General features: G+C 41.6%; 1 protein-coding gene across 4 annotated transcripts in view; it reads left to right on the forward strand.

The window, feature by feature from the left end:
* epha8 (eph receptor A8) overlaps window positions 1-24,622 on the forward strand; it is a 271,719-nt gene that overhangs the window by 151,924 nt on the left and 95,173 nt on the right. For all 4 annotated transcript variants that reach the window (XM_069919029.1, XM_069919030.1, XM_069919028.1 and 1 more), the window contains exons 3-4: window positions 8,272-8,607; window positions 9,948-10,072. In XM_069919029.1, the coding sequence (XP_069775130.1) occupies window positions 8,272-8,607; window positions 9,948-10,072 (461 nt within the window). The remainder of the gene's footprint in view (window positions 1-8,271; window positions 8,608-9,947; window positions 10,073-24,622) is intronic.

Here is a 24,622-nt window from a genome sequence, read left to right on the forward strand (position 1 = left end):
GTCTCTGTGTGGCTGCGGAGGTTGTGGGAGCGCTGGAGGCAAATCCACTGACACTCAATCTCTGGGGGGGGGTGGGTCCCTCTTTTGTTTTTCTTTCTCTGACCATAAGAGACACCAGGAAATTTCTGCCGATGGCAAATTTGTCTGGCTTAAGGCAGATGAAAGAAAATTTGTGTAATGTGACACTATTTTTGTCAATAAATTGAATCTTGAGCATCATGCACCTTGGAGTCCACTTTATCTCGTGACCTATCGTGGACACCCATCTCCTCACTTGTCAGGAAAACACAATGGTGCATGCTCTCCCTGAGAAATCTGTAGTGGCCGAATCTACCAGGCTACCATCATGTCAACCTTCTACAGGAGCTCTATTGAGTGTGTCCTGACCGGCTGCATCCCAGTGTGGCCCAGTTGCTGCAGAGAAATGGATCGGAGGTCAATCCACAGGACCATAAGAGTGGCAGAGAGGATCAATGGGGTCTCCCTCCCCCCACCCACCCCTAACGACGTGATCTACTGGGATAATTTTCTGAAAAGAGCATGCTAAATAATTGAGGACTCCTTCCACACTGCACACAAGATCTTTCAGCTGCTCCCTTCGGGGAAGAGATACAGGAGTATCAAAGCCAGCACCACCAGGCTGAGGAACAGCTTCTTCCCACGAGCAGTGAGAATGATGAACAACCACAGGCCCTCCGAGGCTCTCATATTCACAAAACAATATTAATTAATTTATTTGTAGCTATGAATACTTGTCCTGCATATGCATTCTTTACTGTATGTGTTTTATGACTATTTGTGTGTCTGTGAATTTTAAATGGAAGTCCAGAGAGCGCAGTTTAGTTGGGTTGTAGGACCTTGAGGGAGACCAGTGTAGAAATTACAGGGGCCCTGGCAGAAATATTTGAATGGATTTGAAAGTGACTGAATGGGTGAAGACAGAGAGTGGTAGGGGATGATTGCTTCTCAGACTGGAGGCCCGTGACTAGTGGTGTGCCTCAGGGATCGTTGTTGTTTGTTGTCTATATCAATGTGGGAAATTGAATCAGCAAGTTTGGAGGCGTTGTGGACAGTGACGAAGGCTTTCAAAGCTTGCAGTGGGATCTGGACCCAACTGGAAAAATGGGCCAGAAAATGCAGATGGAATTTAATGCAGACAAGTGTAAGGCATTGCATTTTGGAAGGACAAACCAAGGTAGGACAAACGCAATAAATGGTGGGGAATTGAGAAGTCCAGAGGAACAAAGGGATCCGGGAATACAGATATTTAATTCCCTGAACGTGGCATCACATGTAGACAGGGCTATAAAGAAAGCTTTTGGCATCTTGATAAATCAAAATATTGAGTACAGGAGTTATGATGAGGCCAAATTTGGAGTATTGTGTGCAGTTCTAGTTACCAAACTAGATAAATCAAAATAATGAGTACAGGATGTTATGATGAGGCCAAATTTGGAGTATTGTGTGCAGTTCTAGTCGCCAAACTATAGGAAGTAATCAGTAAGATCGAAAGAATGGAAAGATTTACTAGGATGTTGCCAGGTCTTCAGGAGTTTAGTTACAGGGATACATTAAACCGGCTGGGGCTTTATTCCTTAGAGGGTAGAAGAATGAGTGGAGATTTGATTATAAAATTATGAGGGGTATAGACAGAATAAATGCGAGCAGGCTCTTTCCACTTAGATTAGGAGAGATAAATACAAGAGGACATGGCTTTAGGGTAAAAGGGAAAAGTTTAGGGGGAACTCCTTCAATCAGAGAGTGGCGGGAGTTTGGGTTGAGCTGCCATCTAACGTGGTAAATATGGGCTCACTCTAAAGTTTTAAGAATGAATTGGATAAATATCCGGATGAGAGAGGTCTGGAGGGTTATAGAATGGGTGCAGATCAGTGGGACTAGAGGAATGATGTTTCAGCACAGACTAGAAGGGCTGAATGGCCTGTTTTCTGTGTTGTAGTTTTCTATGGTTTCTATTAAAGATACTTTTATTTTCATGTAATAGTACAGAACATGTTGCCATAAAGTTCACATTATATCTGGTATAGTGAGAAGGGTTCACTTTATGAGCAGTCCAGCAAGTCAACTCAAACATGCATACAGCAATACAAAGTAATAATGCAAGAGCACATTGCAATGTATAGTATCCCACTGAATGATATATTGTGCATGGCAAGGACAGCATGGTGATGCAGGTTTCGGATGCAGATTTCAAATGATTGTCGGAGTACATACATGACATCACATACAATCCTGAGATTCTTCTTCCTATGGGCAAGGCAGAATTATCACTTATCGCTGGTGGAAAAAAAATCTGTACTCAATGTAAATAAAGAAAGAAATGTAAACAAACTGTGCAATATGGAAGGAGAAAATAATAAGAAAGTGCACAAGTGAGTTTGTCGTCGAGGGGTCTAATGGTGGAGGGGTAGCAGCTGTTCCTGAACTTGATGGTGCAAGTCTTGTGGCACCTAAACCTCTTTCCTGATGGCACCAGCGACAACAGAGCGTGTGCTGGGTGGCGTGGATCCTTGCTGATTGCTGATGCTCTCCGACGTCAACATTCTCTGGAGATGTTCTCAATGGTGGGGAAGTTTTTGTCTGCAATGTCCTGGACTGCGGGCACTACCTTTTGCAGGGCTTTATGCTCAGGGCTATTGGTGTCCTCATACCAGACCGTGATGCAGCCGGTCAGCACACTCTCCACCACACCTCTGTTGGAATTTGCTGATGTCACACCAAACCTCCACAAATTCCTGAGGCAGTAGAAGTGCTGGTGTGCTTTCTTCACGATGCCATTGGTGTGTTCGGACCTGTTACAAGTTTCATCCTGGAGCCTGGTGGTTGCACGGAAGAAACTGTCTATAAGTCAGAAGGCATGCAGAGGGGTGCTTTCGCCAGGTTGTTGCTGGGATCGGAGGGCTTGAGTTTTGGGGAGAGGTTGGAAATGCTGGCTCTGTTATCCTCAGAGTGAATGAGAGGTGACCTTATAGATGTTTATAAAATTATGAGGCGCACAAATAAAGAAAATATTTATAGTCATTACTTCAGGGCAGACAATTCTGGAACAAGAGGGAATAGGTTTAAGGGAGACATTTACAAGTGACCCGAGGGGCAGCCTTTTCATTCAGTTTCTAACGTTCAAAGGGCATTTGGACAGATTTATGGATAGGAAGGGTTCAGATGAAGACCAAATACAGGCAAATGGGACCTACCAAGAATGCCAAATGGGATTTCCTGAACAGTTGGGCCGAAGAGCCTGATCCGTGGTGCCGGACTCTTGTGAGGTTCAGCTGAAATGCGTAAAGATGTTCCATTTTTTTCACATCCATTTAAAATGATCCCTTCAGCATAAACCTCTTCAGTCCTTCTGTCAACGTGTCTATGTTTGGTCATCTAAAGGGCAGTAAAATTAAGGAAACACAAAAGTCTGATTGAACTTTTTAAATAAGCAACGGTGGAGAAACTCAGCAGGTCAAACAGTGTTCTTTATTTATCAACATCATGTACATGCTACACTGTTTGACCTACTGAACTTCTCCACCATTGTCATTATATTTTAAACTAAGGAATTGATTGTGGACTCAGGAAGGGGAAGCCAGGAGAACACAGACCAGTCCTCATCAAGAGGTCAGCAGTGGAACGGTTAAAGAACTTCATATTCGCCTGAAGGCCTATCCTGAGACCATCATTTCGATGCAATTATGAAGAAAGCTCATCAGCGGCTCTACTTTGTGAGGAGTTAGGGGAGATTTGGTATGTCACCAAAGACTTGCAAATTTCTGCAGGTGTACCATGGAAAACACTCTGACCAGTGGCATCACTGACCAAAGAACAAGACAGGAATAGGCTACAGAGATTTGAGAACTCAGCCAGAGCCATTACGGCCATCAGTCTTCACTCCATTGAGGGGATCTTTAAGGGGGTGGGGCCTCACAAAAGCAGCCTCTGTCCTCAAGGTCACTCAGCACCCAGGCCATGCCCTCTTCACACTGCTGCAATCAGGAAGGAGGTACAGGAGCCTGAAGACAAACACACAATGTTGCAAAACCAGCTTCTTCCTTTCCACCATTAGATTTCTGAGCAGACAACGAACCACAGACACCACCTCACTTTTTACTTTCTCTCACACTATTTGTTTATTTATTTATTTATTAATTTATTATTCATCAATTACTCACTTATTATTTATTGGTTCCATTTATTTATTTCATATCTTTTATTTACGTTGTTGACAATTTTCTCCTTGATCTGCTGCCACAAAACAACAAATTTCATGACTGGCGTTTATGACAATAAATCTGATTTTTGGCATTGCTGTGCTATTTGACTTCTTAAACCATTTTATCACAAAGAAACTTTCTCCAAACTTCATGACGGTTTCACTTGGGTAAGTTGATTAACTGCTGCTCTAATGGATACACTTCTGGGCATTCATTTGTATTTTGAAGCTTTGAAGAGGAGAGCAACGGTCGTGAAAACATGCTGGCGAAGCTCGTTTATGTCGCGGCTGGTGACCAAGAAAGTCTTCATCACTCACAGGTAGTGAGAGGGAGAGGGAATCCAGGCTACAATCCTTCAAGGAGACCATTGTCAAGCTGTACCAGTCGAGGAAATGACTCTGTTACAGCAATATCCATTAGAGAAGATGAGCATTAGAACTACAGGAAAACCTCTGGTATCCGGCACCTATGTGGATTGGTAGATGCCAGATAAGCGAGTTTTCTAGTTCTTGAGACTAACTAATACACCTGCATTAAGAATAAACAGTTTAAAAGCCAAAGTACCACGTTGTACTCACTCTGAACGAAACTTCAATTGCACGAATATATAAACATTAAAGCATTTTAGTTTAATTTCAGTCATATTCTTTAAAAACCTTTAACCATTGCTGCATCTGCAGGTTCCTCCCCCTCCACGGAACCACTCAAAAGATGAACAATGACATTATAATTAACATCTCCTCCCCCAAGTTTGCAGATGAACCCATATTAATATACTTAATATACTAATAAAGATGAAGACTCTTAATAACCGGGGATAAGGAGACCCTTTCAGGGAGTTACCCCCCACGGCGAGCGGCATCAACCGCTCTTCATCCTTGGCTACGCCATTGCTGTTTCACACAACTCTATTCAAACAGATGCTATGAGCTCAACCAATGCACTCCACTGGCTGAATATTTGCTCCCATCTTCACCAAAGGTTTATGTATTACTTTAGAGAACATTTACAATTTTAAACTTTTATTGAATTTTTAAATTGAATTATTTATCATGCATTCTATTTATTTATTTATTTATTTTTTTTCTGGTTGTTTGATGTTTCTGGCTGCTTGGGTAGCAGGTTTTTTTTACTGTATTTCAAATTTTGCCTTGGGTATCTTTTAATTATCTGCAGAGGAGGTCCATCAATCACTCAGCCCGCAACAATTACATCATGTAGGTCATGCATCTTCTGTTGACGATCCTGTCAGCTCCTGCACTATTCTTTTGAAAACACATTGAGCCACTGAAGTACTCCTGGAGCACACAGGTTAAAACATGGGCATGGTGGATGGGAGGGAAAGACGGGCTCCACTGCTTGTCAAATCCATTTGGACCTAAGGGGCACCCTGCTGCCCATGTTCCCCCCGATTAGCTAGATGTCTGACTCCCCCAGTAGAATGTGTTGAGGAGTGCTCGGAAAGAGGTGTTGATGCTGGGTAGTTGGAAATATGTGGCCATTGTTTTAAGGGGAGGGAGGTAACCTGTGGTAGGTTCCTACACATCGGAGGATCAGCCACAATGAGCACAGAAGATTAAAATATTAATAATTCCGTCGTGGAGAGAGTTGAGAGCACCAAATTCCTTGGAGTTCATTCAAGTAGTGGTCTATCCTAGACACACAACATCTCCTTACTTGTCAGGAAGCACAACAACGACTGCATTTCCTGAGAAGACTGAGGCGGGCAAGGCTACTGACCACATCGATTTTCTACGGGAAGCCTATCAAGAGCATCCTGGTTGGCTGCGTCATACCACCTTAAGCAATCCCTAACTAATCACAGAGCACCTATGAAATAGGGAATACTTAAGTGAGTTTTAAAAACAAAGGTTACCCAACCCTGCTGTAGAACATTGGATCAGAGGTCAATCTACAGGATCAAGAGAGTGGCAGAGGTTTCCCTCCCCTCCTTCGATGTGATCTACCAGGATCATTGTCTGAAGAGGGCTTGCAAAATCATTCAGGATCCCTTCCACCCCTTACATAGTGCCTTCCAGCTACTCCCACCAGGAAAGCGAGGTGGAAATATCAGAGCCAGAATCACCAGGCTGAGAAACAGATTCTTCCCACGGAGAGTTAATCTGTTGATTGACTGATGAGCTGCTCATTCAATCCCTCTGAGACTCTATATAATTATTTTTATATATGTACTGCATTTACTGTAAATTGCTTGTAAATATGTGCGCTGTGCTTGCATATATGTGCTTGCATGCTATTTATGAGGACTGAAGAATGCCGTTTCATCCTGTCGTTCTTAACAATTGTGGGATGGTGCTAATTTACAAACTTGAACTTGAAAATTATGCCTTTGTCACTGTCCTTAAAGCTCCACTGATTCCTACTCTCAGACTCTGCCGGAGGAATCCGCAGGGCAAAAAAATTGTCAACAGCTCAGGTCCAAACCCTTCATCGTCTCCTAGAAACTCTAGTACATCTTGTCGGTATTACTGCCTCTGTCTCTTCACCCCCACTGCCCCACTGACTCTATATGCACAGTGTGGGGATGAACCAAAAAAGGTGCAGCATGCAAACATGACGGAGGAACACAGAAGGCCACACAGCGTCCACAGGAAGTAAAGGGTCCCTCGCCCTTCGTCACGTGATGAGAGATCTCCCATGTTAGAACCAGATACCAGATACAATTGCACTGCACAAACGTACTGCCTCAGTATCTGCAGGCTTTCTTGTTTAACCTGAAGTTCTCTGTTGGTTGATTGAGTTGGATGGTAACTTCCACCCTTCAGTCAGTCATGGTGACATAAAAATAGCCGTAGCTTTGAGTCTTTGGATGATTGATACAGTTGCAGTCTAATTAGGACCAACAGGCTAAATGCCAGGAGTAATCAGTCACATTGAGCAATTTTGCTCAATTGCCTGAGCTGGAGATAAAGTTCAGAGTTTTCTCTGCCCTGCCGGGCTGTGAATTATTTCGGCCCTTGGAGAGCTGGATAATAAGTTAAATGCACTTTCTGGATGATTCAAATTGGATGTGAGGAGTTGAAGATTAGTAGGATCCCAGGTTGATACAAATAGCACAGAGAACCGAAATGGAACATTTTGAAATTAATGATTCCACTGAGATGTTTTATGCTGTATTCTCAGGAAAAAAAAACTTGAACCGAGAAAAGTATTAATGGAATTCCTGCTGTAAAGAAAAAAGTAAAAACACAAAGCAACTCAGCAAGTCAAACAGCAAAGATAAAGATGCACAACTAACATTTCATTTTTGAGCAAAATGTGGTCAGGTGCCCAAACAAAGTGTTTGGGGAGGGATGATGGGAAGGGGAAGGAGCACAGTGACAGGAGGAAATAGCTGGATAAGGGAGAGAGGGCAAACAAGTGGGGAGGGGGTGGGGTGGGGGAAGGGGGATGGCTCTGTGAATGTAGAGGGAAGGAAGTAGAGATCTGGAAGAAAGAAGACCGAGGGATGGGGAAGAGAGGAAGACTAGCAGAAACTAAAGGAAATTTATATTAATACCATGCAGTTGGAGGTTGTCCAGACGGAATATAAGGTGTTGCTCCTTCACTTTACAGGTGGTCTTGGTTTGACAGTACATTTGGTTTGACTGTACTTGAGGCCATGGGCAGGCATATCAGCGAGGGAGTGGGGCACAGGATTGAAATGGTTGGCCACTGGGAGATCTCTGTCACCGATGAGGACAGAGTGAAGGTGCTCAGCGAAGCGATCTGCTAGTCTGCTCCTGTCTCTTCGATGTCACCATAGGAGCACTGGATGCAATAGATGGCTCCTGCAGATACACAGGGAAATGTTGCTTCACTTGGAAGGATGCTTTGGGGCCTCAAATGGTAGTGAGGGAAGAGGTGTGGGTGTAAGTGTGACTCTTCCTGCAGCTGTAGGGGAAGGTGCCAAGAGGGCAATTAATGAGATTCTTCCTTTTCAGTTTGCTTCTGCTAAATGATACTATTCCTTATGAATATTTATGCAAGACTGCGAAACATTTCAATTGTACCTTGACATTCAATATCTTTGATTCTTCTTCTAATCCAGGGCCACCGTCTGCTCCAGTAAATGCCTTGTCCAGTGTGAATGGAACCTCAGTGTTCTTGGAATGGAGTCCACCCATCAATAGTGGAGGGAGGAATGACGTCCGGTACAATGTCATCTGTAGGAAGTGTGCCTGGCAGTCGAGTCAGTGTGAAGCATGCGAGAATCGGATAAGGTACAGCCCAAAGCAGATGGGACTGACTGAGCCAGCCGTTAGTATGGTAAACCTGTTGGCACACACCAATTATACACTGCAGGTCGAAGCAGTGAATGGGGTCTCTGATCTCAGCTTGGAGCCCCGGCAGTTCATTTCGCTGAATGTCACCACCAACCAGGCAGGTAGGAATGATGTCTCCTTTAGTTAAAGTGCAGCTGATGGCAATAATTTTTGGTGTGGTCAATTTAATTCATTGAAGACCAAACAATGCACCTTCACCTGGAGCAAACACAAGCCAATAGCAGCCCACCTCCAACATAGTCTTTAATAGGACTTGCATTTTAAGAGCATGAATAATACAGTAAAACCCTAGTGTCTAGAATTCAAGCAACCAACAAAAAAAAATTGAGGAAAATAAAAAACTAAGAATAAAATAATAGGTAAAAAAATACGTAAGTTTAAAATTGTAAAAGTCATTGTGGCCTAGCCCTCAAGGTTGAAAATGGTGGCCTTCATTCCGTTGATGTACAGAATGAAGAAGCCTTTGAGGGTATTTGTTTAACGTGTACGTGATGTTGCATTCCAAGAAGCGTACAAATCAACCCACTAGTTCCAATGGCACAGAAACCACAACGATTAGAGCTTCATCCGCCTTTGTGTTCAGAGTAACTTCGTCCACCTATTCTACCATTAAGGATTGGTTGGATTGTTCTTTGTCAGGGACTTCACCCTCGACCTTCCCACCATGGGTGGGAAGCATAGCTCCAGATGGCATCGCTCTCAGGATTACAGGACCGCACAAGTTTCTCTACCACGACAAGGTGACAATACATGGAGAAGAACTGTAAAAGCAAATGTTCTCTGAAGTAACACATAAACCTTTGGTGAAGATGGGAGCAAATATTCAGCCAGCGAAGGGCCTTTGCTTATAGCAGCTGTTTGAATAAGGTTGTGTGAAATGGCAACGGTCTTGCCCAAAAGATTTGATGCCGCTCACTATTGGGGTGACTCTTTTAAAGTGTCTACTTATCCTTGCTTAGTGCGAGTCATCAGAGTCAGAGGGTCTATCTGTAAAATTGAGGAAGGGGTGGTTAATTATCTGTACTGTTATTGTTTGCCTTTTGGGCGGCTCTGTGGAGGGGGAGGAACCTGCAGAGGCAGTGATGGTTAAATGTTTTCAAGGAATGTGACTGAAAAGAAAGTAAAATGCTTTAAGATTTATATGTTCATGCAGGTGAAGTTTGTTCAGTGTAAATACAGTATAGTACTTTTGTCTTTGAAATTCTTAACGCAGGTGTAATGGTTAGGCATTGTAAGAAAATACACTTATCTGACATCTACCAAGCTCCATACGAGCTAGCTACCAGGGGTTTTACTGTATTGTTATGTGACAGTAAAAGGAACATAGAACCTTGATCCAATATATCTCTTAACTTGGGAAAACTAACTGCTTCTTATTGATGCTGTTATCTGCAGTCTAGCAGGAGTGCTTTATGCTCATTGGCTGTCTGTGCATCTCCAGCCCCATCACAGATTTTGGTTATCAAGCAGGAAAACACCAGCCAAAGCAGTGTGACCTTGATGTGGCATGAACCAGACCAGCCCAATGGCATTATACTGGAGTATGAGATCAAGTACTTTGAGAAGGTAAACAAACCCTTGCCTCATGTGCTGCTTAACTAAGTCACCACTGTGCGTCTTAGAAAGTAAATGATGTAATTGCTGTATTGATGTTGTAGATTGCAGGTGCAGGGATTGGTAAGAAGGATTCATTTACACAACTGTACTCACATTTCTCCTGGACTACCTTGTAATCACAGGACTGTGAATTCTGATTTTAATTTAAACACACGAGTCCATGGTGCCCAATTTACACCCAATTAACCCACAACCCCTGATACGTTTCGAATGGTGGTAGGAAACGAAAACCCATGCAGACACAGGGAGAACATACAAACTCTTTATAAACAGCTTGGGATTCTAACCCTGGTCCCAATCGATGCCACTGTAAAGGCATTACACTAACTGCTACGCCAACCATGTGGCGCAAATCTCAAAATATACTCGTAGGTGTGTTTAATTTTCAGTAACTTATTCATGGCCAAATTTCACTCTCAGGTAGATGATGAGCTTGAAGTTATTTTTTCTCCAAAAATAGGCTTTATTCACAATAAATGAATTACAAAAGAGAAAACCATTCAATTTTGTCAGGCTTTTTTCCACTAAAGGTTAGGTGAGACAAGATCAAAAGGACATGAGTTAAGGGACTCATTAGTGGAATGGTGGGAGTGTAGAACAAGCTGCCAGCTGAAGGAGTGAATGCAGGCTCAATTTTAACATTTAAGAAAAATTTGGATCGGTACATGCATGGGAGGGATATGGAGGGCTTTGGCCTAGTGTAAGGTAAAACATCATGAGATGGGAATGTGTAAGGAGTTACCCTGTGCAGGGCTGTAACAAGAAGGGGAGGTGTCCTTGTACTCCTGTTAGGTAAAACATCATGAGATGGGAATGTGTAAGGAGTTACCCTGTGCAGGGCTGTAACAAGATGTGAATGCATCCTTGTACTTACAAGATAACAGAGACATTGATGGATTGAGAGGCAGGAAGCTAGCAGGGAAAGGATAGCAACAGTTTTAGTCATTGGACAAGTAATGATATGATGATGTTCTAAGCACGTATCCAAGGGTATAAAAAATCACCATTTTGCTGATAACGGCAGAATGCATTCTCCGACTAACACTGTTAGTTGCAAGTGTTACAATCCGGTAATAAAGAACAAAGAACCCTGATTTCGACTCAGTCTGGTGTTTGTCTCACTCATTCATGAACAAAGCAGACCTAACACTAGGTGGAGGTCCATGGGATGAGGCATGGACATCATGGGCTGAAGGGCCTGTTTCTCTGCTGTTGTGTTCTATGGTTCTATAGTGACATGGATGTATTTGTGTGATGTGGAATCATGGGCCAGCAGGGTCTGTTACCACACTGTGTCTCTAAATTAAAAATAAAAAAAGAAAGTGTCGTCATATAAGCAGAATGAAGGGGGAAGATAGAAGAATCTTAACATCCACTATATTATTTCTGGATCTCTTAATCTGATAAATTTGAATGCCCTTATTGGATAGATTTGGAACTGAATTCCATTCATAGGTATTCAGTAGCCTCCTTATTGGGAGCAGATCTTCCTTTGGCACTTTCTACGATTTACCTTCAACCCAATACTTAAACATACATTATGGATTTAGTTTCAATTTCAGAAGTTCTTAGACTTGAAAAAAATTATTTTATCTTTTTTTGTCAACTGTCCATAATTGATCTAACCTCTTTTTGGAAAATTAAAGGAATTTTTTTTCTTTTTCAGATTTGTTTCTAGATGGTAGTTTAAGTTCTTTTGAACAATTATCTAATAAATATTATACTCAAGTCACATTTGTGTGGTGCTTACAAAATAGAAATTTTCTGAATACTTCAATGCCTAATTGTCCAACATTGTACTAACCAGATTTAGTTGATACTTATTTTCATTTGAAACCTTCTCATAAGGGTTTAATAGGCAACATTTATAATAAGTTATTAAGATTGCAATCAAATTCTAATGACAAAATGGGAAGAGGAACTTCAGTTCCATAATCCAGAGGAATCCTGGGAGAAGATCTTCGGGTTGGTTAACAGCTCTTCAATATGTGCTCATCATTCTTTGATTCAGTTTAAGGTGGTACATCAGGCTCATATGTTGAAAGATGAATTGGCCCATATTTTATTTTAATGTTAGTCCTATTTATGATAGATGTAAATCAGAAGTGGATTCTCTAACTCACATGTCTTATGTTGGAGAGGTATTGGATAGATATTTATAAGACTTTGTCAGCTGTACTAGCTATCAGTTTGCAACCTAATCCATTGACTGCTCTTTTTGGAATTATTCTTACAGAAGTGGGACAAGTTCCCATTTCCACATATCAGGTTATAGCCTTTTCTAAATTGTTGGCAAGAAGAGCGATCTTATTTAAATTGAAAGATTCTAATCCACCTACTTTGACTCAGTGGCTCTCTCAAACTATGTCATGTTTAAGTTTAGAGAAAGTTAGGAGTCGTACATTTGAGACTTCTGTAAAATTTGAAGAGACTTTTATAACTTACATCCACATGACTCGGTTCATATAATTATTTTCCCTTCCGGGCTATATTTTACTTCTTTTCTCTTTGTTGGTGAAGACCAGATGATTAATTTTTATCAATAAATTTTCAGGAAAGGCTGCCCAATCATTTTTAAAAAAAAAGAGTAGGTAAGGTTTCATATAATAAAAATATCTATTTTTTTTGAAGATTTCAGTTTGAGGACATGGGATCATATTTGTTAACTGTGCTGTAATAGAATATGTTATGTCATATATCATATAGTGATTTTTTTCCCTTTTGATTCAATACTCCTATTCTCTTCATGTATTGTTTGCCTATAATAGTGGTTCTCAACCTTTTTCTTTCCACTCTAGAATTGCCTATGCCATAGGTGAACTGATTTAGTAAGGGATTGCTTAAGGTGGTATGTGGGTGGAAAGAAAATTTTGAAAAACCACTGTTTTAATCATACCTAATTGACTCATTATGTGCACAGTTTCATAACTCCAAAGGAAATGGGCCAATGACAACTTTTCTCAAGCAAAATATTTCAGTACCGATTAGGTCTAGAGCGGTGATTCTCAACCTTCCCTTCCCACTCATATACCACCTTAAGCAATCCCTTAGTAATCACCGATGGGTCTAGGGATTGCTTAAGGTGGTATGTAAGTGGAAAGAAAATGGTTGAGAAGCACTGGCCTCTAATATGAATAATAAAAAGATTAATAAAAAAGAAAGCAGATAGAAGTACCCCTCTGGAGATTGATAGCCTTCTGATAGAAAATTATATGGAACATCGAACAAAAAGGAACAGTACAAGCCCTTTGACCTGGAAAATAGATGCAGATTGATATGTAACACGATCCCAGCATTTTACTTCTTGCCTGGTTTCAGTGATTAGGTTGAGTTCAATATCCACTAAAAAATGTTGTTCCATAAGTGGGTCATTGTGACCTCCTCATGTAGTCTTCACGGGAGTGCTCCATTGCCCTCGGCGACCACCTTGTCCTCCGCCACTTCTCCTGCTCTCAACTACCTTCCAGACTCATCACAGGTAAAACTCTCCTCATCATTGAGCATATCTATATTGGATGCTGCCATCAGAGAGCAGCATCAATAATCAAGGATCCATACCACCCAAGCAGTGTTCTCTCTCCTGCCATCTGGAAGGAGATGCAGGTGCCACAGGACTCAGACCACCAGGAATAGTTACTCCCTTTGAACTATTGGACTCTTGAACAAAAAGGGATAACTATACCCATTTAGAGACTCATTTAAGGACTCGTATACCTATTATTTTTTGGTGTATATTTATATCTGACTTTTCACAGTCTGTTTACAGTTACTGGGATAGTATTTCCTAAGACCGGCAAAATAAGAATCTCAGAGTTGAATGTGAGTGTGATAGTACTAACCTTCACCAATGTATATAGTTACAGTATCTAGAGTGTAATGACTGTGCTTACAGCGATTGGCTGAGAGCTTAGCCACGCCTACTGTCTGGGCCTTAAAGGGTTATGTCCCTAGCCAGGTCGGATCATTCCGGACTGGTCGGCCACCTGTGAAGAGCTCCTGTCTTTTGCTAATAAAAGCCTTGGTTTGGATCAACAAGTCTTTGGTTTTTTCGACGAGCTCTACAGTGAGCTCATAGATGTAATCTTTCTTTTTCAAAATTTTTATTGGATTTTTACAGAAATATTACATAAATGGAAGCCATTAATCAAAGGTAAAATAAAAATAAAGAATATACAGACGAAAAAAGTTATAACAGTCAAACAGGGAAAAAAAATAAACACAAACAATGATAACATATGGCTAAATTTTAAAAAATTAAAAAAGGTTAATATTATACTGTGCTACAAATTCTACCCCCTTCCCTTCTGAAGTTATCTGGTAAGTACATATAATTTCACTACCATTAAAAGAAACCACAAATTCACAAAACAAGATCCAAGTGATCTTATAAATAACAAAAATAATTAATAAAGGGACCTCATAACTTAGAAAATTTAAATCCATTACAATAGAAGAGCATCTGATTTTTTTCCCCCATAGTTAAACACACCATCATATCGGAGAGCCATTGAGTATGAGGAGGGGGGACAGCATCTTTCCATCTTTTCATCAGCATTGAATGTCTAGCAATAAGGGAGGCAAAAGAGACTACACGGGATTGAGACAGAGTTAAATTCAAATCAATTGTCTTAGTTGATCCATAAAGGGCAATTATAGGATTAGGTATCAGATTCACATTGAGAACTAAAGGTATGAAAGATATCTTACCAAAAAAATGGAAAGAGAGGAACAAGACCAAAACATGTAATAAAGGACCTTCTTCAGTCTTACACCTGTCACGTTTCGAGGTGTTAAATTAAAATTTAGCCAATTGAACTTTAGAGAAGTAAGCTTGATGTATTACCTTAAATTGTAAAAGCGAATGTCAGGCACACAAAGAAGATGAATTTACCAATTTTAAGATAGAATCCCATGTAGTATCTGAAAGTGAAAGTTGAAAACCCTGCTCCCATCATTTTTTTAAATCTTATTTAGGGAATTATTCTGAGACTTTAATAATAAATCATATTTAGCTGAAATCAGTTTTTTTTGATTATGTTTAAAATTATAGATCACCCCTATCTTATTTATAACAAGGGCTTGAGGAAGTCTCAACACTACAGAGTTCAAAAAAACCTCTTAATTTGTAGGTATCTAAAGGAATGATGTTTGGGTAGTTTAAATTTAAGAGAGTTGTTCAAATGACACTAAATTATTATCATTAAATCAATTTTAAACCATTTACAAAAAAAGCAGAATCTTGCACAAAAGAGAGAAACAAAGAATTAAGTAATATAGAGCTTGAAGTTAAAAAATCTATGGAATAAAAAAAGATATTCTAAATTGAAACCAAATTCTTTACCAACTAAATTATCAGTTAATTTGGAAGCAGAAAAAGGTAATGGTGCTTCAAGTATTGAAACAAGAGAATATTTTTTAGTTCAGTTATTGTCTAAATTAATCCAATTTGAAGCATCCCCATTCTATAAAATGATGCATCTAATTTTAGCCGCCCAATTGTAAAATCTAAAATGAGGTAATGCCAAACCACCTTCCTTTGTAAAGTTTTGAAGGAAATTTTACTAAGCCGAGGATGCTTATTTTTTCAAATATATAAAGAAATAATTGAGTCAAGTGAATCAAAAAAAAGTTTTGTGAACTAAAATGTGAAAATGTATAAAAAATTGGGTCAGATATTCATCATAATAACTTTAATTCATCCAATTAGGGATATTGAGAATTCGAGCACTGAGCTAAAGACTTAACGTAGTTCATGAAATTTCTTTAAACAAATTATTATAATCTTTAATAAACCCAGGTAATTAAATTGATTTTCAGCTATTTTAAAAGAAAGGGGAGTATCTGGAGAGCCAGAAGAATTCAATACAAGAAATTTGTTTTTCTGAAGGTTTAGTTTATAACCTGAAAATTGACCAAATTGGTTGTCATGACAGAATGGATGGAATTGAATGGATAGGGTCTGAAATATACAACAGAAGATCATCCACAGATAAAGAAACCTTATGAACATTACCACCTCTTAATATTCCAAAGATGCTGAAAGGCCACAGCTAATAGTTCTAATGCCAAATTAAATAATAATGGGCTAAGAGGACAATCTTGCCTAGTTCCATGGTAAATATTAAAGGGTTTGAATTTTAAAGAGGTGGTAAAGATTGAGGCAGCAGGAGATAAATATATCAAGATAATCAAATTGATAAATTTAAGGCCAAAGTTAACATTTTCTAGCACTTTAAATAAATAGTCCTATTCTACCCTATCAAAAGCTTGATCAGCATCTCTCCTGCCCTTGAATTCCTCTCCTGTCCTCACAGTCACCTTTTCTGCCATCGACTAACTTTCTTGCCCACTTTCACCCTCCAAGGTTCAACCAAAGCACTGAGGCTCATGGCCTGTATCCTTTTCTGATTTATTTTGTGTCTCATTCTGAAACATTTTTTTCTCTATTTTGTCTCCAATCCATCCATGATCTTTCCCATGCAGTTTTAGGATCTTCTGACATGGCCTTGTTCTCCAGCACCCTGAACATCTTCATATCCATCTTTCCAATGCTGGCAGCTGTGTTTCAAATTCCGAGATTCCCACCCACCCTTTCCCTCTGCCCACTTCCTCTCTTCTTATTTGGGTGGCTCGATTTGGGTGGGGCGGCTAAGGCATTGGTTAGCACAATGCTGTTAAAGCACCTGTGATTGGGACCGGGGTTTTAATCCCACGCTGTCTGTAAGGAGTTTGTATGCTCTTCCTGTGCAGGCGTGGGTTTTCCCCGCGTGTTCATGTTTCTTCCCTCCATTCAAATCATATCAGGGGTTATGGGTTAATTGGGTGTAAATTGGGTGACACGGACTCGTGGGCTGAAAGGGCCGGTTACCATACTGTATCTCTAAATTAAAAAAAATCATACTTCTTACAATCAATCTTATCCTGTTTATGGATCACCTTTCCTAACATGTGGTTTGGACAAATTTTGTTTGTTTCATATCTGGATATGAAGATGGAGAGGTAGTTGATGGCAAAAATTTTCTATGAGACCTTGGGATATTAAAGATACAATGACAAAATTAATCAAGAATCAAGCAGCATCTAAAGTAATGCCTTCAAGAGGGAAATATTTCAACCAGGTTGCCACACAGAATCCCAATACAGATCAATCTGTCTCTGCACAACATAGCTGTCTCAGCTGCAGACATGAAACAAAAAAATTTAACTGCTATGTAAAAATACTGCAGAGTGAGGTGCTGTGTTCTGGACTGAACTCAGCACTGTGTGAATCGAGGTGCTTGCCAATCAACTCCACTCTTGAGGATGGGATGGAAAATAAAATCTCTGGAACTTTCCTTTGCATCTTGCACATATCTCTAGTATTCCTGCCTGAAAAGAACCCAGCACAAGTCATGACACATGACCATGAAAGCAACAAGCAATGGTGTCTTCTCCCTTCCGATGGGACTTGAAAGAGCCGCAGAGGATGTCCTTACTGGAAGGAAACATCTCTCTTGAATACATATTTTTATCAAACAGAAGGATACCTCTTTACCTTGACAGCTCCATCTAATCAGTCCCATTCCACCTTTTATTTCCCATGATCCTGCACAGTTAGCAGGGTGCTTCGTTGTTACAGCACCAGCGACCATGGTTCGAATCCCACGTGTTGTCGCTATGGGTTTTCCTTCAGATAATCCGGTTTCCTCTCACCCTTCAAAACATACTGGGGCTGTGGGTCAATTAGGAGGCACAAACTCATGGGCCAAAGGGGCCTGTACTATGCTGTATGTCTAAAAAGACATACAGTATTCACCTGCCCATCCACTTGTCTCTGATTCATTTACCACTCCTGTGCACCAGGGAAAAGTTACAAAGTCTAATTTGCCAATCTTTGGTAAAGTCAAGTCACCTTCATTTATCATTCTTACCATAACCACTAATAACATAGTAAAGACGAGATAGCATTTCTCCAGGACCATGAAACAGATTTACACAAATAGAAATTAACTAATATTCCCCATAAAAGGCTAAATTTTGTGATCCAGGAATTTTTAGAATTACACAATGACACCCAGGAAGTTTTCAACATATCTTACAGATGTCAAGAACTTGGCATAGCTCTCCAGGCATTGGTATACAAAGCATATTGATTTGATTTATGTACTGAAGTGGAGATTTTTATTTTAATGTTAACGATACAGTACAGTAGAAGGCCCTACTAGCCCATGAAATCTGTGCCGACAATCCAGGGGCCATATGAATGGCAGAATGGATCACTGGAGTCTTCCCCCCACCCCCCTCCTCGCCATCGACAAGATCTCCCATGATCGTTGTTTGAAGAGGGCGTGCAGAATCATTCAGGACCCCTCCCACCCTGCGCACAGCATGTTTCAGCTACTCTCGCCAGGTAAAATATACAGGAGGATCAGAGCCAGCCCCACCAGGCTGAGGAACAGCTTTTTCCCAGAGCCAGAGAGAATGCTGAACGGCCAAAGGAACTGCTTGCACTGACCCTCCGAGACTCTCATTCATGAAACAATTTTTTTTTGCAAGCATGAATACTTGCCCTGCATATTCTCTGTCTGTATGTACACGTGGGTGTGTGTCTGTATGTTGCACTGAGAACGCTGTTCCGTCGGATTGTACACTCAGATGACGAAAAGTTTGATGACATGACTTGACTTACACCCAGTTAACCTACCAGCGTCGTATATTTCTGGAGGCTGGGCGAAAACCCACACAGGTCATGGAGAGATTGTACAAACTCCTTATAGACAGCAGTGGATTCAGACCCAGTTGCTGGTGCTGTGTAATAGCTTTGGCTGCTATCCAAGTTAAATAACAAGAGTGTAATAATGCCAAATGTGGTAATCTTTACTCTTTAACAAAACATGCTCTAAAGTTTGTGGATTGTCGAGCTGAAAAAAAAAGTATTTTGAGATGTTAACTGGTGAATCAAAAGATGCCACAGTTCACTGCATGAGTCGTATTGATGAGATGCTGTGTAAGAGCGCTATCTGGTACATCAATGCAACATGGAATCTTCTCACCATCTCAAGGGTCCCATCAGTCAGATGCTAAAACTATCTTGTCAGTCATAATAAACAGTCAAATGAGCCAATTAAAAATCTTTGAAGGGAACAAAAATAATCAGGCAGAGGAAAATCTTCCAACAGCTCGCATTGACACACAAAATCAGAGCTGAGGTCCATGTTTCTATTGCATGGACGTGCTTGTCCCAAAACAGAAGGTATATCTGTTGACAGGCGGACGATATTGAGAGCCTTCTTAGGGAACCGTAGAATACTGCAGCACTGAAACAGGCTCTTTGGTAGATCAAGTCTATGCCAAACTATTATTCTTCCCAATCCCTATGACCTGAACCTGGGCCACTGCCTTCAATACCCTTCACATCCTTTGAGAACTCACTGTCAGAACTGCTTTGTAATTTTGCAGGCACTGCAAGCTAATGGAGGAATGGCTCCCAATGACTTCTGTAGAACTCCTGCTTGGACTTGGTTGCTGTGGAGAAATTGAGTTGCTCGGACTGTACACACTGGAATTTAGAAGGATGAGTGGGGTTCTTATAGAAACATACAAAATTAGGAAGAGCATAGTTAAGATAGAGGTAGGTTCATTGTTTTCGTTAGTGGGGGAGACTAGAACTAGGGGACATAGCATCAAGATTCAGGGTACTAGATTCAGGACGGAGATGAGGAAGAACTGCTTTTTCCCAACGGGTGGTGAATCTGTGGAATTCGCTGTAAGGGTCAAAATGACTGAAAATCACTTGTAAACATATTTTTGCCAGTTTCTAGCTGTCTGCATAAAGATTGTTGACAATCCTTTTATTGTCTTTATAGTTTATAGCTTTCTTATCAAGGGCAAAAGCTGTGTTTTCGACCATCTTAAAAAAAAAACAATTTTAGTTTTGAATTTGCTTTTGTGCTGTTGGAATCAAGAATCTGAAGCTTGGTCTAGATCGTTGACTTTGATTGTATTAATATCATATTACTAGTTTATTAATTGTTTAAGTATAGTTTGCTCTTTAAAGTGCAAATAATCAGTGAATAAAACTCAATGCTATTGGAACAAACAATTTTTCATGTATTAACGAGGCAAAACAACCGGCTGCATGTTCTCATGCAATTATAAATGGAAATAGTCTCAATGGAAGCAGTGGAGGCTACCTCAGAAATAAATTTAAGACAATGTTGGATAGATTTTTAGGTAGTAGGGGAATTAAGGGGTATCGTCCGCCTGTCAACTAGATCATTAAGATTGAGAGAGAGGGAGAAGGTGAGACCCAAGCTGGTGGTGGGGGGTGGTCAGTCCTAGGAAGGTGGAGGGTCAGACCCGGGAGGGAGAGGATCAGCCCTGTGAGGGCAAGGGTTGGACCTGGGAGGTACAAGGTCAAACCCGGAAGGGAGAGGGTCAGACCAGGGATTGCACAAACCCAGGGTAACATGATTCGTTTTTGTGGGACATTGCTGTGCATATTCCTTGCTGTATCATCGAGTTTCCAAATTAAACCTATCATCAGATCAGCTGTGACTCTCATTGACTGCCTGCGCAGGCTCAATGGGCCAGATGGCCGACTCCTGATCCCATTTCTTATACTCTTAAGGCAAACTTTTACACTGGAGTGAACTTTGAAAGATTTAATCAAGTAGAACAGAAAGGACGCAGGAAGAAGGCCACTGCTGGTTCTAGAGTCCGTGTGACCCGACAAGATGTGCAGAGCCATCAATTGTCCCATGTGCTCCTTCGTTGTCACTCCTCAGGGCCTCCCGGATTGTAGTTGAGCGCTGCCCTTTAACGTCATTGATGCCCGTTTGACAAGCAACAGGGTTCATTGGAAGAACACATTGTGGGGACCAAGCTTTAGGCTACGATTGATTTGTTGGATATTAATTTAATAAAAGAGAAGCCACACATCTTAACCATGAGAAGGAGCATCCTGGATAACATTAACTTACTGAACAGGAAATTGATAGAATTAGAAGTCTGGGTGGCAGCAGAGGCTGTGGGAGCGCCGGAGGCGAATCTATGGATGCAGTGACTCTGAAGGTACTCGATTTAGTTCTCTCTCCCCGACTGTAAGTGGTGACATTTTGTCTGCCTTACGGCAGGCAGAAGGCAATTTTGTGTAATATAAAATGTTCTGTACATGACAAGGAAGGAATCTTGAATCCTGAGACTAGGCATCTGTATTACACCCCAATAATATTATTTTCGGTCAACTTGATGGAAATATGAAGAACAGATGTATTATTTGCGGACTGTGGAGTTTTCTTGTCAAAGTAGTGAATGACTTCTATTTGACATTGAGATGAAACTGATATTGATTCAAGAGCTGGAGAAGCTCTTCATCCTCACGAATAAATTTAACCTCCTCCTGACGTTTGTCAGACATCGATCCGGCATCAACACTCAACACTGGGGTAGAGTTGCCTGCTCTGCGGGCACTCCACCTTGATGAGGGTGGGGTGGTCCTGGTCGACCAGCAGAAACTGCAACCAGGGAGTGGCAACTTGCAGAAGATTGAGAGAGAGGGAGAAGGTGAGACCCAAGCTGGTGGTGGGGGGTGGTCAGTCCTAGGAAGGTGGAGGGTCAGACCCGGGAGGGAGAGGATCAGCCCTGTGAGGGCAAGGGTTGGACCTGGGAGGTACAAGGTCAAACCCGGAAGGGAGAGGGTCAGACCAGGGACTGCACAAACCCAGGGTAACATGATTCGTGTTTGTGGGACATTGCTGTGCATATTCCTTGCTGCATCATCGAGTTTCCATTAGGTTTGCATTAGATGTTTGATAGAATAGTGGGACCTTCGGCCCACTATGTTGTGCCAACCTACTCCTTGACATTCTAAACCTTTCCGACCTCACCCCCATAACCCTCAATTTTTCTTGCATCCATGTGCCTGTCTAAGATTCTTACCCCTAATATCTCCCCGAAAACTTTCCGCTTAGACAGATGTCCTCTGGTGTCTGATACCGTCACCCCAGGAAAAAGGTGTTGGGTCTCCACCTTATCTAAGGCCCTAATAATCCTCAATGACTACTGCCCAGTAGCACTAACTTCTACTGTAATGAATGTTTCGAGAGGCTGGTCATGGTCAGAATTAATACCTACGAAGTAAAGATCTGCACCCACTACAATTCGCCTTTCATTACAATTGCTCCACAGCAGATGCAATATCGCTGGCTCTCCATTCCGTTCTGGATCACCTCGAAAACAGCAATTCATACATACATACGGCTGCTCTTCATCGACTACAGTTCGGCCTTCGACACCATTTTTCCTTCAATGCTGGTCAAGAAGCTACAAACTCTAGGCCTCTGTACCTCCCTCTGCAATTGGATCCTTGACTTTCTCATTGGAAGATCACAGTCAGTACAAATTGGAAATAACGTCTCCACCTCACTGATATCAACACAGGTGCACCCCAAGGATGTGTGCTTAACCCACTGTTATACTCGTTATACACCCATGACTGGGTGGCCAGGCACAATTCCAATACCATCTACAAGTTTGCCAATGACACCACAGTTGTTGGTAGAATCACAAACGGCAATGAAGAAGCGTACAGGAGGGAGATAGATCAGCTCGTTCAATGGTGTAACAACAACAACCTTGCGCTCAACGTCAGCAAAACTAAGGGGATGATTGTGGACTTCAGGAAGAAGTCAGGGGAACATGATCCAGTCCTCAGTGAGGGCTCAGTAGTTGAGAGAGTCAAGAACTTCAAATTCCTGGGTGTCAACATCTCTGAGGATCTGACCTAGAGCCTCCACGTTGATGCAATCACAAAGAAGGTTCGCCAGCGGCTATACTTTGTGAGGTGTCTGAGGAGATTCGGTCTGTCACCGAAGGCTCTCGTAAACTTCTACAGGTGTACCATGGAGAGCATTTGAGCTGGTTGCATCACTGCCTGGCACGGAGGCACCAACTCTCAGGACAAGAATAAACTCCAGAGGGTTGTGAACTCGGCCTGCAACCTCACCGGCACCACACTTCACTCCATCGAGGACATCTAAATGAGGTGGTCTTTAAAAAAAAAGCAGCCTCTATCCTCAAAGACTCCCACTATCCTCTTCACTCTGCTACCATTGGGGGGAAAAGGTACTGGAGCCTAAAGACGAGCACTCAGTGGCCCAAGGACAGCTTCTTCCCCGCTGCCATCAGATTCCTGAATGATCGATGGACCAAGGATACGGCCTGACTGTGTTATTATTATTAATATTATATGGTAATGTGGTAAGATGGTTATAATATGTACTATAATGCTGCTACAAACACCAAATTTTATGACTTAATAAATCTTGATTCTGATGCCTTTTATCCTACAAAGAAAAAAAAATCCTTGCTTCAAAGGACATGCTCTTTGTGGACAGGCTCATTCCTGGGTAATTTTCACTGCCACAGCTGACCCAAACTGGAATGGCTTCTTAGGTCCTGGGATGCTGTGAGGTTCCTCAACATCTCCTGTGTCAATGACCCTCAGGCCACTCTTGATGTTGTGTGGCATGTTGGCTCCGGCGAGAGAAACTTGGGCATCCCGCTGGCAGGGGGTTGCACGATGGCTGCTGGGCTGTTCCATTCACAGCTGATGATGGTGGAGGTTCCACCTACTTCTGCTCGGTTCACTTTATCACTGGCGAGCTCTCATCAAGGCGCACCGGGCCCATTGTTGCGTTAGAGTGAAACCCGAGAGCCTGCAGACGCTGTGATTGTCGTCAAGGCACAGAAATCCTGGAGGAACTCGGCCGGTGTCACAAATATTTTTAAGTTTGATGTAGTGATATGAACGGTAGAAGAGCCTTCCCGCCCATGAAACCTGTGCTGCCAAATTACACCCAACTAACCTACCAACCCTGTAGGATTTTGGGCGGAAACTAGAGCACCTGGAGAAAACCCATGCAGGTCGGGGATGGGGTGGGCAGAACAGTATGGTTACAGACAGCAACAGATTCAAACCTCAGTCACTAGCATTGACTATGCACTAACCATCCTGTCTAACATCCCCTCTGCCCATTAATATTATACCATACTGAACTGATGCTGTTCGATTTAGATTCAGAACAGAATTCAAGTGATTATGTTATCTGAATGCTTCTCTTCTGCATCAAATGCTTCGGGAGCCTTGCTCCTCTGGCAGTGAATGTTATATTTATATATACACACAGTGTCAAGTCTTTAAATTATGGGGTTTCAGGGAATGATGACTGAATGCAATGCACGATGTAGATGCCATCAATAATACTCCCTGTAGTTATATACAATATTAAACTGTTGAGAGACGTTTCATTCCACAGAGAGAGAGAGGGAGAGAGAGAGAGATAGAGAGAGGGAGAGAGAGAGAGAGAAAGAGAGAGAGAGAGAAAGAGAGAGAGAGAGAGGGAGAGAGAGAGAGAGAGAGGGGAGAGAGAGAGAGAGAGAGAGAGGGAGAGAGAGAGAGCGAGAGAGAGCGAGAGAGAAAGAGAGAGGGAGAGGGAGAGAGAGAAAGAGAGAGAGAGA

The sequence above is a fragment of the Narcine bancroftii genome, chromosome 2, assembly GCF_036971445.1.
Source record: "Narcine bancroftii isolate sNarBan1 chromosome 2, sNarBan1.hap1, whole genome shotgun sequence".
In the NCBI taxonomy this organism is placed as follows: Eukaryota; Metazoa; Chordata; class Chondrichthyes; order Torpediniformes; family Narcinidae; genus Narcine; species Narcine bancroftii.